Below are 14,288 nucleotides of genomic sequence, written 5' to 3' on the forward strand. Positions count from 1 at the left end.
TCAGTAGCATGAAAGGGGGAGAGAGAGTGGGGACGGCATGCAGCAAATCTTGATATGGTAAAAGTATTTAACTGTAGAGAAAGTGAACTGCTTTCTGATCCAGAACCTGCTTTGCTTAGTTTAGTACTAAAATGCATCTTGATAGTTTAGTTAGTACATGTTTAATGTGTGATTTCCAGCTGATTCTTTTATGTATTGTTACCCCAAGAAATGTATTTTCATGAACTCTTTCAATTTCAACCCCATTTACCTGTATCCTTACTTTCTAAATAACCAAATAACATTATCTTTGTTTTTCAGTTTAATGATAATTAATTTCTATCAAACCATGCTTTCATTTTACTAATTACTTTGGCGATATCCTCCAATAGTTGTTTTAAATTCTCCCCAGAACAGAAAATATTTGTATCATCAGCAAATAATAATAACTTAAGTACAGTGGTTATTCAACAGAAACCAAATAAAACTCACCCAAATTGTCTTTGTTACCCTTGCAAGTGATCTAGTAAGTAAACAATCATCAGCTCAGGTTTGGTCCAAATAAATCCTTAATTCACCAAGATGTGAAAAAACATGCTGTTATTCCCCACAGTCTCTCTCTGCCTGCTGGCCGCCGGCAGTTTACAGTCCTGTAGCTTCTTCTTCCACCACTAGGTGTCGCAGTGTCTTTCATTGCAGCTGCCTGTTCCACCAGTAGAGAATGGAAACTGAGCTCTAGTGGTGCTTGCTGTGTAGTACATACAAGGAGTTTAATATAAAGATGAAGATTTTGAAAAATATACCTTCAGGATTTTGATATACCCTGTAATACCAGTATACCGCCAAAGCCTATTAGGTGCATGTTTTGTTTGTGTGTGTGTGTGTGTGTGTGTGTGTGCGTGTGCGTATGTAAGCGTGTGTATATAAAAACTTCTTTTTTTTGTCAAAACGAGCAGTCATGTGCTTGGGAACATACCCCTCCCAAGAATTTGTCACACCTTTCCAGATTTAGGCTTTCATTTCACACCCTCAGCACACACAGTGTTCCCATCCAAGCCTCTTGCTGTTAGCAAAGTGTGGTATATTTGTATAAGGGCTGAGAACATATTAGCAGATCTGATGACATCCTGTCAACACAATCACAGTAGGAGCAGAATAAAGAGGGAATGAATTCACTCTGATGTGTCATGCATGCAGCATCTTCCTACATCCTCAAAGTCAGTTGGTTTTTTTTTGTAAATTGCATCATTAATGAATAAATCCATCTGTTACATTTGTCAAGACCCAAAACCTTGTAGTTATGATGAACATAAGTAACTAATAGGTCTCAGTATTGTTTGAATCAGTTCCAGCTTTAAAAGCAGCCTAACAGTCGCTGAAAATCTAGTTTTTGCTGACCTTAAGTCTCATCTTTCTGCAGCGATATACAGGTAATCCCATTGCCATTTTGACCGTTGTTTTGGCATAAAATCACCACACCAAAAGTCACCTTTTGTGCACGCATGAAACACCACTGGACGGCGTCAGGTGAGAATGCGGCCAGACAGAAACGTTTGTGGTGCTACTGCACACCAGTCGACAGCAGGACTGCACCTGCTGTTTCTGCATGTGCCTTCTTCCCCTAATCCTAATCATCCTTGCCAGCATGTGCACTTGTTGACGTCCAGGCATAGGTTGTTATGTGCTTTTGTTACCTAAACATAACCAAGTGCAGCATAATTGAGCCATGTGCTTTTGTTGACATCACCATAGCAGCATCTCAGAACGCAAAGAAGCAGAATAATACCTAGAGCATGATATGTAGACATGCAACTTATGACGACTTGTGATGAGAATGTGTTGGTACTCACACAGACGCCCTGTTTACACAGATGGCGCTATAGAGCTGCTATGAAGTCCCTTCTTTACGTCGCCTTTGCTTTTTAAACACAGAAACAAACTGGTGACATCATGCTGCTTCAGTGTGTAATTTTGGACAGCATGCTAGCACCACAGAAGCAAAGGAGCATGACATTTAACACAATAGCGTCTGCCTCTAGTGTGACATATAACATATGAGTCAGCAGCGCTCTCTAAATAAAAACAATGGCATCAACATGTCAATAATAGTCATTTGCCTGGATGGTAAGGAGCTCCTAAATCTCATTGTTTTCCTGATTTGTGGACATTTACAATGCTGACTGCTGCCAGCTGCTTTTTGAATTTTCCCTGATGGGTCGCACATATCGTCAAAACCTCTCACCACTCATCCCGTCCATGATCCAAACCTGCTGGCTGTCCCTTTTAGATAGAACTTGATTCAGCTCTGTCACTTCCTTCGTTGCCGGCTCAAAGGCGGGACAGCTCTGTTCCTCCATTTAGTGATTGTGCTGTTTACACAGAATGGCAAGGTGGTATAACAACGCAATAGTCCTGCACAAATAGATACACTGTTTGGTGTGGTTGAATTTCTAACAGAGTACACAAACTTTCACCCTGTTCTTTTCTCTATCCCCCGAAACATTTCCAAAGGTCAGGGTATGTGGTCAAAGCTTAATTGCATATTTAATAATTTACAAGACTTTTAATGAGTTGGCTTGATTCCAGGTTTCTGATTGTGTGTGTGTTTGGTGTGAAAACGAGCTCTGCCAAACCAATTATACCATCAACAAGACCTAATTGACACACCCCTCATCAAAATCCTCACTTTAAACTCTGAAGCAGTAACAAATACTGTCCCCTTTCTTGTTGCAGGCTTGTGTTTTATGATTTTAACATGAGACTTCCAGTGTTTATTCTGTTTACATTTTCTGTTTTAGGCCATGATGTTGATCACTCACAAATGTATCTTCCTCTTTATAGACCGTCTCGCTGCTCTGTTTTAAGGGTTTGTTTCTAGAAAGACTTACACTATGTTGTTTTTGACTCTTGATCCAGAGCTTCCTCTCTGGTGAGGTTGTTTTTGTTATTTAAATAAATGTACTTTTGTCAAACTGTTTCAAGGTGGGTTTCCATTACTGATTTGCTAAAAATTCAAGCAATATTTTTGAAATGTTTAAAAAACACAATTGCGAGATGATGTTCTGTGTCGTCTCTGGTGATAACATTCCAAGAAGCACAGTGCTGGATGTCCAAAACACTAGCAGCATTTCTATTGCAGCCACTGCACTAGCTGTCATTATTTACATCCAAGGCCATGTAGGCGTGTTAACAAACAATAATGGAAAGGCAAGCCCCTTATATGCGAGAGCAGCCACATATAAACTGATTTATATATTCGCATTTTCAGTTTGCGCAATTTGAGAGTTAATGGAAACCCGCCTACTGTTACACTGCAATATCCTTTTAGGAGTAACTAGACTGTCTGTGAAATAAAGTGTGACTGTATGTTGTGAGTGAATGAAGACCCATCCCTCATTGTGTCTCATGTTCTAGGCTAGTCAAGAACCTTTTAACAGACGAGACGGGGCTGGTCCCGTCCACTATACTGCAAACAGCATCTGAAGGAGGTCACTCATTCAGTAACACTACATCTGACTAACACTGGCAGCCTTGCTGTAACACAGTCACCCACCCACTCCCTCCTCCGCTCCTTTACTCCAACGTCTGCAGTCGCTCCCTCACTCTCTCACATGGCAGTTGGGCCAGGGGGGGATCAGGAGGGATTGGGAGGTCCTGGGCAGGCCACTGCTCTGGGAGAGGGAGGGACAGTTGGATGAGGTTCAGGTTGGATGGAAGGATGGAGCAGACGGGGACCAAAGTGCTTTGGCTTGTTGTGTTGAATAATCAGAGCATGATGTCACCTATTGCAGAACATTGCCTTAACTACACTATCCTCATGATTTTTCTGTCTCTCTCCAACCCAATTTCCAGAAAAAATGTTGGCACTGTACGTTAATGCACGGATAACTTACATTTGCACATTATCATGTAGCAAATATGTTGAACTTGTTCACTCATGCTCATTGTTTCATTGAGACTTTGCTTAACTAGTGGCTAGATTTATGCACAAAGAACACTTGGTTCTGGTTAGGAAAAGACCATGATTTGGCTCAAAATACTCAGTTTAGGGGCACAGTCCCTGCTTGAAACAGTGTTGTCTGTATATGCCAACTGCTTTTCACAGCACTAGCAAAACACCCACATTTGGTGGCTAAAAAGCCACTGGAGACAAAGCAGTGTGTCACTTTAAAAATGTTGAGATGATGCATATGAAATGCACAAATGTAACATCCGTGATTTGCAAAAACTTACAATGTTAAGACAAACATTTTCTTCTGGTGACTTGGCTTCGCTCTCTTTTTTCTTATTCTCTTACTCTCTCTATTATTAATGCTCTGAGTGGACGTAGGAAGAAAGAACTTTTATTTTGAGGCCACCAAAATGTACAATCTCATTGGCCTTAGATTACACATTACAGACAAAAGTAACACCTGCACATGTACTCCATGCCAAGTTGAATGGAGACAATGCTTTAATTCTACTTTGTCAGGCCAAAAAATAAATAAATAGAAAATAATAATTATTTTGACCTGATGAAGATTCAAGATCTGTCATGACCCTGGGTTTTTATTTGTACCTTGGGTTTTTTGTTGCCTGTTTTTTCTTGTTTGTGTATTTATCCATTGTTAGTCTATGTCCTGATTTATTTTATTTTATCTCCTCATGTGTCATGTCTTGTGTTACTTCCCACCTTGTGTGTTTCCTGCCTGTTTTCTGTCACACCTGTCTTATATCTCTCTCGTTTGTCCTTCCCTGTTCCCACAGTCTTCATACTTCAGTCTTGCATACTTTTTCTTTTTACTTTATTAGGCACTGTGGCTGCCCTTACAAAGTACATACTCTTGCGTGCAGTATACACACAATCAGGAAATTCTACTTCTTCATAACACTGCGCCCTGAACTTTAACCCTCTGTCTTATATATATATGTATATTCTGTTCCCATGGAGATAAAACACCATTCACCAAACTCAGCAGAGACAGAGGTCAACCCAGAGTGCTCTGCTGTTGCCACTTTACAATGTTTAACTTTTAAGTTATAACTGTATACACTGTGGATTTTAACAATTAATATTTATTTAAAAAGCCTACATTTCTCTATCATTATTTTTTTTGTTGTTCATAATCTATATGATTATTTTGTTTACTTAAACCATGCGTATTATTACCATCCGACTGGTCATCAGTCACTTGAATGCACTGTCATTCGGTTTCTGTCAGCTGTCAATAAGCTGTCAAAATGTGACAAATCTTACGCTGAGCAGAGGATTGTGGGTCAAACTAGCCAGAAAAGCATGCATGCCTGCATACTGCAAAATCCAGCCGGATGTAGTAGAACATCCTGGTATTTTTGGCATACTGCATTTGACATACAATGTATTGAGATATACTAAATCTTTTTTTTTTTTTTTTGCACCTATATGGTGTTAGTAAGGGCACAGGAACACTCAGTCTTGTTTTCTCCACCCTAGTGTTCCCTACCATACCCTTGTTGTCAATATCTCTGTTTTCTGTCTGTTTTCTCTGTCTCTGTGACCTTTTTCTTCAATGCACACTGCTTTTTGATAGCCTTGCACCTACATGACGTGTGTATAATTCTCTCTTAACTTAAATTACGCGTCAATGTTTTCTCCTTTTGAATTTTTATTTTGTCATTTCATTTTCATATAACTACAGATGCAATGGACAGCTGATCAATCAGTTGATCTTTGAATCAAGTCCCTATACATTTAATAATCAAAAACATGATTTAGAGTTTGGAATTTTAACCCTTTAAATGCCAAGTTTTTGTCATGATGCCCCTATGTTGCTGATGAAAAAAAAAACAGAATAAATTAAATATTTCCTTTTTTTTAAATTGATCACAGTCTGGGATATGTCAATCATTAGCAACAACATTGATTGTGACAGTGCACCTAATGGAAACAGTATGCACTTTCTCCATATGCCAAATATGGTAAAAGAAAAAAAAAATCATCAGCCGGAAAATAGTAAAAATGAATGACCCCCAGAACTAATACACTAAATAGGTTTCAGTGGTGCATTTTTTGCACTTAACAGTCTGAATGTAACAATTCAGTTTCCATGTATTTTAGACTTACTGTAGGAGCTGAGCTGGAAATTCCAAGATTAAACAAAAATTCACACTTTTGCCAAAATGTATGCCAAATGTATGAACACAGCCAAAATTATTTAAAAAATGAGAATGAGAAGCGCATAACAGTTCCTAAGGGTTGAATAAGTGAGCTGTGAGCTCTATATACCTTTTATATTAGTCTGGACCTTACATGAAATTTGATCACAGATTTTATATCCTAATACTTTGCTGATGATTTCATGCTTTAGTGCCACAAAATAGACTTAATCTTACAAGACAGCCACTCCTTCGCTCTGGGCTTTCTCTATTCTCTCCCTCTTTTCTCTCTCTGTCCTTAATCCATCTCTCCATGACCTCCTCCCTCTCATGCCGGCTTGAGGGCTGGTCCTTCAGGTGTTTGTCGTGGCCTTGCTTGTTTTGTCGCTGAACTATGTCCGCCAACAACTATCCTTTGATTTCACCCACTTGCCCTTCTTTTCTCTTCCTTTTATCTCTTCCGTCTTCTGTTTTGAAAGGGTTTTTTATAGTTGAGGAGGACAGAGCTCCACACTCACCAGTTAATCTTCAGTATTTTGGTTAAGTGAGGCCATTTACAAAAAGCCCTCTTCACCTGTCTGTGTCGATTGCCCACGTCTACCCTCCCTATAATTCTTTGTGCATTCTATTGGCTGATATTATTGCAGATATCGAACGCCTCACTATTATGTCTCCTTGTTTTACACTCCTATTAAAGCTGAATTGTTTGGTGTGTGATGTTTTATTGGCACTGCAGTCCCAGCTGTGCATCCCTCTTCTTAAACGCTGTGTTTGAATGCCACAGTTTGTCCACATTTGCTTGTTTTGTCTATTATGTAATTGTACTTCAAGCTAAAGCTGACTCAAATCTTTTTTGTTTTTCCAGATATCTTCAGTGATCTGTGTACAGCAGCACTCTCTGACTCCGACGACAATGAAGCCAGTACGTGGGGAGATGTGTCTCAGGATAGCAGATAAACATAGCTGACTATTGTAGTTTCATTACATTGGACTACAAACATGTTTGTTGGATCACAAACATTTTTTTTCAACTGTAATTTCTGAAGCTGGACTTTGAATATCAAGTTTTTCTACTTGTAGTTCTTCATGTTGGACTGCGAACATGGCCTGCTATTGTTTTTCAACTGTACTTTTTCATGCCTCTGGAAAAAGCTGGAACCTTAACATGCCTGAATGCCACAGTGGGAAAGCCATATTAGACTTTTTATTCAAGGAAGTATCTGCTGCCGTCTGTGGAGAACTGAAGACTGCACGAATGTGGACAACGAACTTTTAAGTTGGATGAATTCAGACTGTAATGCAGAATGTCCAGTTCCCAATGGGCTGGGCTGAATCCCTGAAAATTCAAATCCCATTTCTGACTTTGATAATCTTAGCGCAAGTTATTCGTTCCATGTGCTGGTTGTGAGCACGCCTTGGCAAGGTGCCCTGTTTTGCAGCTACACTGCTCTGGAGCAAAACTTTCTTAGACCAGATTCTGCCCCTGCTTCAGCAGCTTCGACTTTTCAGGCACTCACAGCTGCTGCAGTCTCCACAAGAACCTACACTTTGTCTTTTTTGCCTTTCTTCTCCCTGGTAGAGCTCTCACGTAACATCATCACATTGCATTAGATATATTATCTCAACTTGCCCTTTCTCACACTCAGTAGACTCGCAAATAATCGGTATAAATTGCTACAGATATATCCTTTTTATATTTGAATTTATACACCAGTCGTTCTTCTCTGTGCATCCAAGGAGAAAATAAATACTTATTTTAAATATTGTTTAATCTATCTGTGGAGAACTGTCATACTGCTGTCATACTGGGGATCAATGAACACTCATAAAGTTGGGTCAGTAATGCCCCTTTTGGCACACAGAACCATGACATGTACTCAGAAAGGTTAACATTTAGTGGTCAAATGGAACAGCTTTTTGCAGATCCAGATGTGGTTCTCTCCTATAATGCATTAACATATTCATGTATAGCAAACATAACAACAATGTAGGTGATTTTGGAATATAAATTTATCTATTAATTTTCACTTGGGGGCATGAGCTGACTTATACATTTTAAATGGCTCACATGTCAGAAACCTATTTACACACTGGTCAGACATGAAGTTACATTGGAACTGATTCAGAGTCATCCAGTTCATGGTATTTCTGAGTGCTATATCATAAGAAAGTAGACTTGCTTGAGTTTCTTGAAGACATTTCAAGTCTCATTTCAGAGGCTTCTTCTACTGACTGACTTGTCAAGAGTCGCAGGCTTTAAAACCTGTGTGGGTGTGAACCCTTATAGAGTCATTAAGGTTTCATGTGAACTTAACGACTCTGTAATATCACTTCCCCACCAAAATTATAGAGCGCACATGGGTTTTTCCAAACACAGGTAAACCAGTTAAATATAAGCTATAGACTGCTTTTTCCATTGCCGGTAGAGCAGAGCTGTGTATGCTACTCAGCAGCAGACAAGTGTGCCTTTTGTGTGTGCAGGGTTTGGTTTGGTGTGTCTGTTTGACATCACAGAGGAACAGGTAAACAGTAGAAAGCAACATGGACAAGATCTGTGAAAACTTTATGGTGGTTACTTATTAGCAGATAAGCTCCCAAAATTGTGAAAATTCTGCACTTTTTGAGAAAAGCATGAAATTTCTAACATAGTTAGGGCATACCAAAATATTTTCAGGTGTGGAGGGAAGACAGATTTGACCTCTGGGGACCATGAGAGGTCTACGGTTAACTGTTACATAGGCCCAAGTACAGCAATTTATTTATTATTTACTGACATATGACATATATCACTGTTAATATAATTTATGCATTTACATTATATATATATATATATATGTGTGTGTGTGTGTGTTTGTGTGTGTGTGTGTATATATGTATATGTATATATATATATGCACTGCATTGTGAGATGATGTGGTCCATCTGACAGTCAAGTCAATTCAATTTTATTCATAAAGCCCATTATCACAAATCACAATTTGCCTCAGAGGGCTTTACAGCATACAACATCCCTCTGCCCTTACACAGAGTAGGTCAAGAGATGTACAGAGATCACATGTGCTGCTGATGTAAAGGCAGAGAGTAGAGGCATCCAAGATGCAATTTCTTATCTCTCTTACTTATTCAATCTCTCTTTAAAACTCAGAGCAGACTAACTTGGAATAATGTTGTGTGTTGGCATGTCATTGCATTTAGCCAGTTAAGGAGCTGAAATTAGCGCATTCACTCAGATGTTGTATTCCTGTTGATGCCGATCGGAGCTAGAGGTGACTACTAGAGAGTCATTTGGCCTGGGTGTGAATACCAATTGAGATGTTTGCATGTGTTTGTGGGGTTTTTGTGCAGCGGAAATGACACTAAAGAAAGTTAAGCAAGTCCAGTTGCCTGTGATATAGCACTTCACATTTGGATTTTTGTCTCTGGCAACCTGACAAATGTAAGTCAAATATTAACTGTCCTTCTAGGTTTTGGTCTTCAACAACTTATAATAACTAGATACATTTACAGTGTCTTGACCAGCTGGTTGCTAGCTTTGTCTGTCTGCCATTTGCTACCAAAACAGGTTCTGTGCATCTCATATAGGGTAGCTGGTTTGCCTAAAGCTGCTTTCTGCTGTGTCCAGAAACAAGGTTGACAGTGGTAAGACCAGCCTGTGAGTTCAGGCCATAAAACAAACAAAAAGAGTTCAAAGAGGCCATGCAGATTCATCAAGCTGAGTGTCACTGCAATTGGGGGACTGTTCTCTGTGGATTTGTCTCTACAGGCTAGCCTTTTCACACTACACGTAGTCAAGGAGTCTGCGTCAAGGATGCTGCTTTTAAAAGCAACGTATACTGTGACTGTTTACTATGTGCAACAATTGAGAAAACCTTATTCTCAAGTAATTCCCTCTTCGGCTAATGACTGCTTAATTATTTTCAACAGAAAATGCATTTAAGAAATGTATTTATTCATTATAGATGCACGGTGAATAGCAGACTGAAGAAGCCAACTGGGTTTTGATGGAAATTAAGCATAACTGCAGCACATCTCTTGTTTCGATGAATGGGGCGGTGGTGTAAATCATGTTTTGGGAAACAAATTTATCTCGGTGACATGTTATGCTATTTAGACTCATCTTTACATAATCTCTACATAATGAGCTTTTTACTGGCAAGCTTTTTGAGAACATTTCATAATTTGAGTCACTGCATGCCTGCTACTATTTGTAGGCAGGAAATATTCAAGCATTGTGTTTCTGATATGTGTGCATTATGTACAATAACTCAGATGATATGCTATTCAGGTAATCACAAACCTAAACCCAATGTATAGACTTAAAATAAGTGTGAGAAAGCTAATTTTTACCGCATAATATTCAAAATATTGTTTTAATTCATGCATACAGATCTCTTCATGTCCTGATGGTTTATCTGTGCATCCAAACAGCACCGGCTCGTGGTAGGCCATGGCTCATAGCTCATGGTTAGCAGAGTTCGGACAAATACTTGATCAGAGACCAGACTGATTGTACACTAACCTTGAAATTCATGAAATGATTTGAACATTGTTTTTTTTTTTGCGGAATCCAAGCAATAGCTCAGTGTTGTTACAGCTTGGCTTTGCAACAGAGTTACCAGAGCTCTTACACCAGTGTTTTTGTTACTGAGATATTAACATTTTTTTAGCCATTTTTGAGCATTGCAACCATAAGTCAAGTAGGCTGAAAAGCAGCAAAGTTACAGGCTATTTTCTGCAAGTGATTTTTCAGGGAAATGCTTTTTTAGCAAGCAGCACTTGGGCTGTTTCTTAACATCAGCTGTATAGGTTTCACCTTTTCAGAGAGGAAAATAGCACTGTACACTGGAGGTTCATTCATGGAGAGGGTCGGGAGGACATTTCAGTAAATGTAAATAATCATCAGTGGTAGTCTAATATTGCATATTATTTGGTGTAGTTCCATTTTCTGTATGACTGCTGTATTGTTGTACACCATTCTCCCTCAGAGGGTTTTCGGCATTGTATTGCATTTCTACTGACAGACTGAATTCTAGAGGATGTTCACTGATAAATTACAAACAGCAGCACTGTATTTACAGTCACGTCACAGGAAGGGTAATTTACATTTACTCTGTAAGAAACCAAAAGGAAATCAAAAGACAATACCTTCGCTTAATGACTGAAAACACGCAAGAATGTAAGGCTTAGATACTGGGATCAGTCATTGAAAACAAGTCAGAGTTCAAGCACGTTGATTTTGATAAGCAATTAAAAATAAATGGATGATGGATGGATGGAAGGATGGATTGATGGGTGGATGGGTAGATGGATGGAAAGATATTTTGACACTAACCTGGTTACCAACTGTAACAGAAGGCAGAACTCATAAAATCATATACATTCATATTAGTCTCATTGTAAAGACACACATTCCTCTTGACATGCTGTATATTTTGTTCATCCTATGCTAAATGAAAAATATTGTATCTTTGTAAAGAAATATTTCTATTGTACTGCATCCTGCTGGAATTTTGTCATTTAACTCTATTATAGAATGTATCAATTCTGTATATTGTAAAAACCTGTTATTGTAATGTACATATTGATTTATTGTCATAATATGCATCTACAATATGAGTTTGTTTTTTTTGTGTTTTAAACTTAGTTCATTGGTCCAAACTTAAAAATGCATGCAAGACTGAGATTTGATACAGAGAGGGGCTCGATTTAAAAAATAAAGACCACATTTCCTATAAATCGTGTTACATCCTCTTCAGAAAGTAATGGTGGTAATGGAATACTTTATGTGCTCTCATCTCATTCTAACTCTGACATAACGAGCCAGCTACCTGCCGGTTTCAGTTCTGACGTTATGTGATGGCATGTCAGTTAACATTATGTTACATGCATTGTGTCTTTTCAAAATGCATTACCATTTTTTAGGGAAATGTACAGTTTCTGCTCCTTAGATGCATACAATCTTTTTCAAAATAAACTTACAACAGAGGTGAAACGCCTCATTCCTTGGTTTACTTTTTATGTTTACAGGCAACAAAAGTCTATAATTAGGTTTAGAAAAAAAATATTGTATGGCATGTGATTGTTGCTAATATATAATATATAATATATAATATAATATATAGCACACTACGTTGTCTTCATAATAACCCCACCAATTTTCGGTTTCACACTTTTTTTTTTTTTTTTTTTTTTTTTTTTTTTTTTTTAAGCAATTTTTTCCAAATCTTGTTTCCCTTTTTATACTTTCTATTTCCTTTGTGTGTGTGTTTTTTGTTTTTGTTTTTTGTTTTTTGTTTTACTAACTTCCAGGTAATTTTCTTATGTTATTATCCTTTCTTGCTAATTTTTGGGTAATTTCTTCTTTTGTTGCTCATAGCCTTCTTTGCATGCTTTTGAAAGGTTTCGAAGGGTTAAACTGAGCTCAGTTATGTCTAGGAGACATAGGCTGGAACAAGAGATCTCAGTCTGAATTTTCTTTTCCTCTGGGGGGAACTGTTGAACTGACTGTGAAAATGTCATCTGTGATCAGTGCCAAACATTTATTTTCTGTTCCACAAATGTCTAAAAGTTGAGAAAATGCTGCTAAAATCATTAGCATTCATGTGCCACCTCATCTTTCTTTTTACTGGCATTCAACAGGAAATCGTTTCTAACCATCGAGGGTGCAATCATACAAACATTTCTTTACATCCCTGACGACTTTCTATGTGTCTGTTGTCACTACAGACCCATGAACAAAAGTAAAACACAAGCATTTCACTTGTGCTGTAACAGTGAATTTGACGAGCCTGTGCACAATGAGAAAACATTGTTTCTGCTGAACAGAAGATTGAGCCATACATGCTGCTTGACTCAGCAAGCACAGGCCCTGAGCCTGAGAGAGAAAAGGCACAGTGAGAATGAAAGAGATGTGATCTTTTTCCAACACCTCGCTGTGTTCTCTATCTCCCTGACAAGACTCATATCAAGAAAAGATGGGTGTTCAAACGAGATGTTATTAAAGTTTGTGCCAGCAGGCGGTGAATTCACTCTCCGAGAATCCTCTCTGCACGTCACCACAGCTTGTTTTCTTATGATTTAAGACTGTGTTAAAATTAAATGTAATTATGGTAAAAGAGGGAAACAAAACAGAGTAAGAGGGGGAAAAAAGCAGACTGTATCTTTCCTCTGTGTCTGCTGCAGACGCGGCTATTAGGGTGATAAGTGAAAATGGCTTTTCTGTACATTGAAGTGTGTGATGAAACAGGCGTCATAAAGGAGCCCTGGTGTATTTCCCTTCTTTTATCAGTGATCAGCGGCTCCTCAGGTATGCTGGACCGGCACCTCTGCATCATTACCATTCCAGCTGGGCCTCTGCTATTCCATCAAGGGGAAGAGAACAAGTTATTAATGTTTGACTTAAAGCACAATGTATTCTCTCTGTCTGTGACTGCTGCTCACTTTTTTTTATCTGCCTCCACTGCCCCAAAATGAAACTATAATTTAAAGCAAGGAGATGTGTGTTATAAAGTCTTAAATGTTCCAGATTATCTGTCTGGCCTCAGACACTGACTAATACATCAGATAAGATGGCAATTTGTATCAGGATACTTACTTTTCACAGTGGCTTCTGCTAAACAGGCCTGTTCGTATTAACCTCGTATTTTGCCAGGAAGCCCAGGATGGATAGTCTCCCTATACGTGCATTTAAAAACTACGGTCACGCCATCGACAGAGAAGTGTGGACGGTGTGACCACAAAGCCCTGTCACATCAGCATTTAAAATTTGAAAATTTGAATAATTTTGCAACAAAACCACTTCAATGAAACACTGCCATCAAACGGCAGGTTTCCATTTGCGTAAAACTTAAGCAATATTTTTTAAATGTCGATAAAACACAATTGTGATATGACTGCATTTGACTGACAACTTAGGTTTACAGCCAGAGAACTTACATCACTGATTAAGAGGGAAGAGAAAAGGGCTGCAAAGAATTTGGGTTGAAGATGATTAATGTTCAAGTAGTATATTAAGGCAACATATGTTCTCTGTAGTGGAACATAAGAACTCATAGTAACTCATTCCCACATGAAAAATGACGAAATGGGTTCTCACTCTATTTAAATCCAGTATTGACCCAAAATAATTATTAAATGCAGAAAGCAAAAAAAAAAACAAACTAAAATGAACTCTTAAAGGGAAAATTTCCTACCTT

General features: G+C 38.4%; 1 protein-coding gene across 5 annotated transcripts in view; it reads left to right on the forward strand.

The window, feature by feature from the left end:
- mcf2l2 (MCF.2 cell line derived transforming sequence-like 2) overlaps window positions 1-8,890 on the forward strand; it is a 193,490-nt gene extending 184,600 nt beyond the window's left edge. For 4 of the 5 annotated variants that reach the window (XM_042512814.1, XM_042512812.1, XM_042512803.1 and 1 more), the window contains 2 exons: window positions 3,394-3,467; window positions 6,959-8,890. In XM_042512814.1, coding sequence (XP_042368748.1) covers window positions 3,394-3,467; window positions 6,959-7,050 — 166 coding nt within the window. In that variant the 3' untranslated portion in view covers window positions 7,051-8,890. The remainder of the gene's footprint in view (window positions 1-3,393; window positions 3,468-6,958) is intronic. The other variant, XM_042512813.1, reaches the window with a different exon arrangement.
- Window positions 8,891-14,288: the final 5,398 nt, after the last annotated feature.

The sequence above is a fragment of the Plectropomus leopardus genome, chromosome 3, assembly GCF_008729295.1.
Source record: "Plectropomus leopardus isolate mb chromosome 3, YSFRI_Pleo_2.0, whole genome shotgun sequence".
Lineage (NCBI taxonomy): Eukaryota > Metazoa > Chordata > Actinopteri > Perciformes > Serranidae > Plectropomus > Plectropomus leopardus.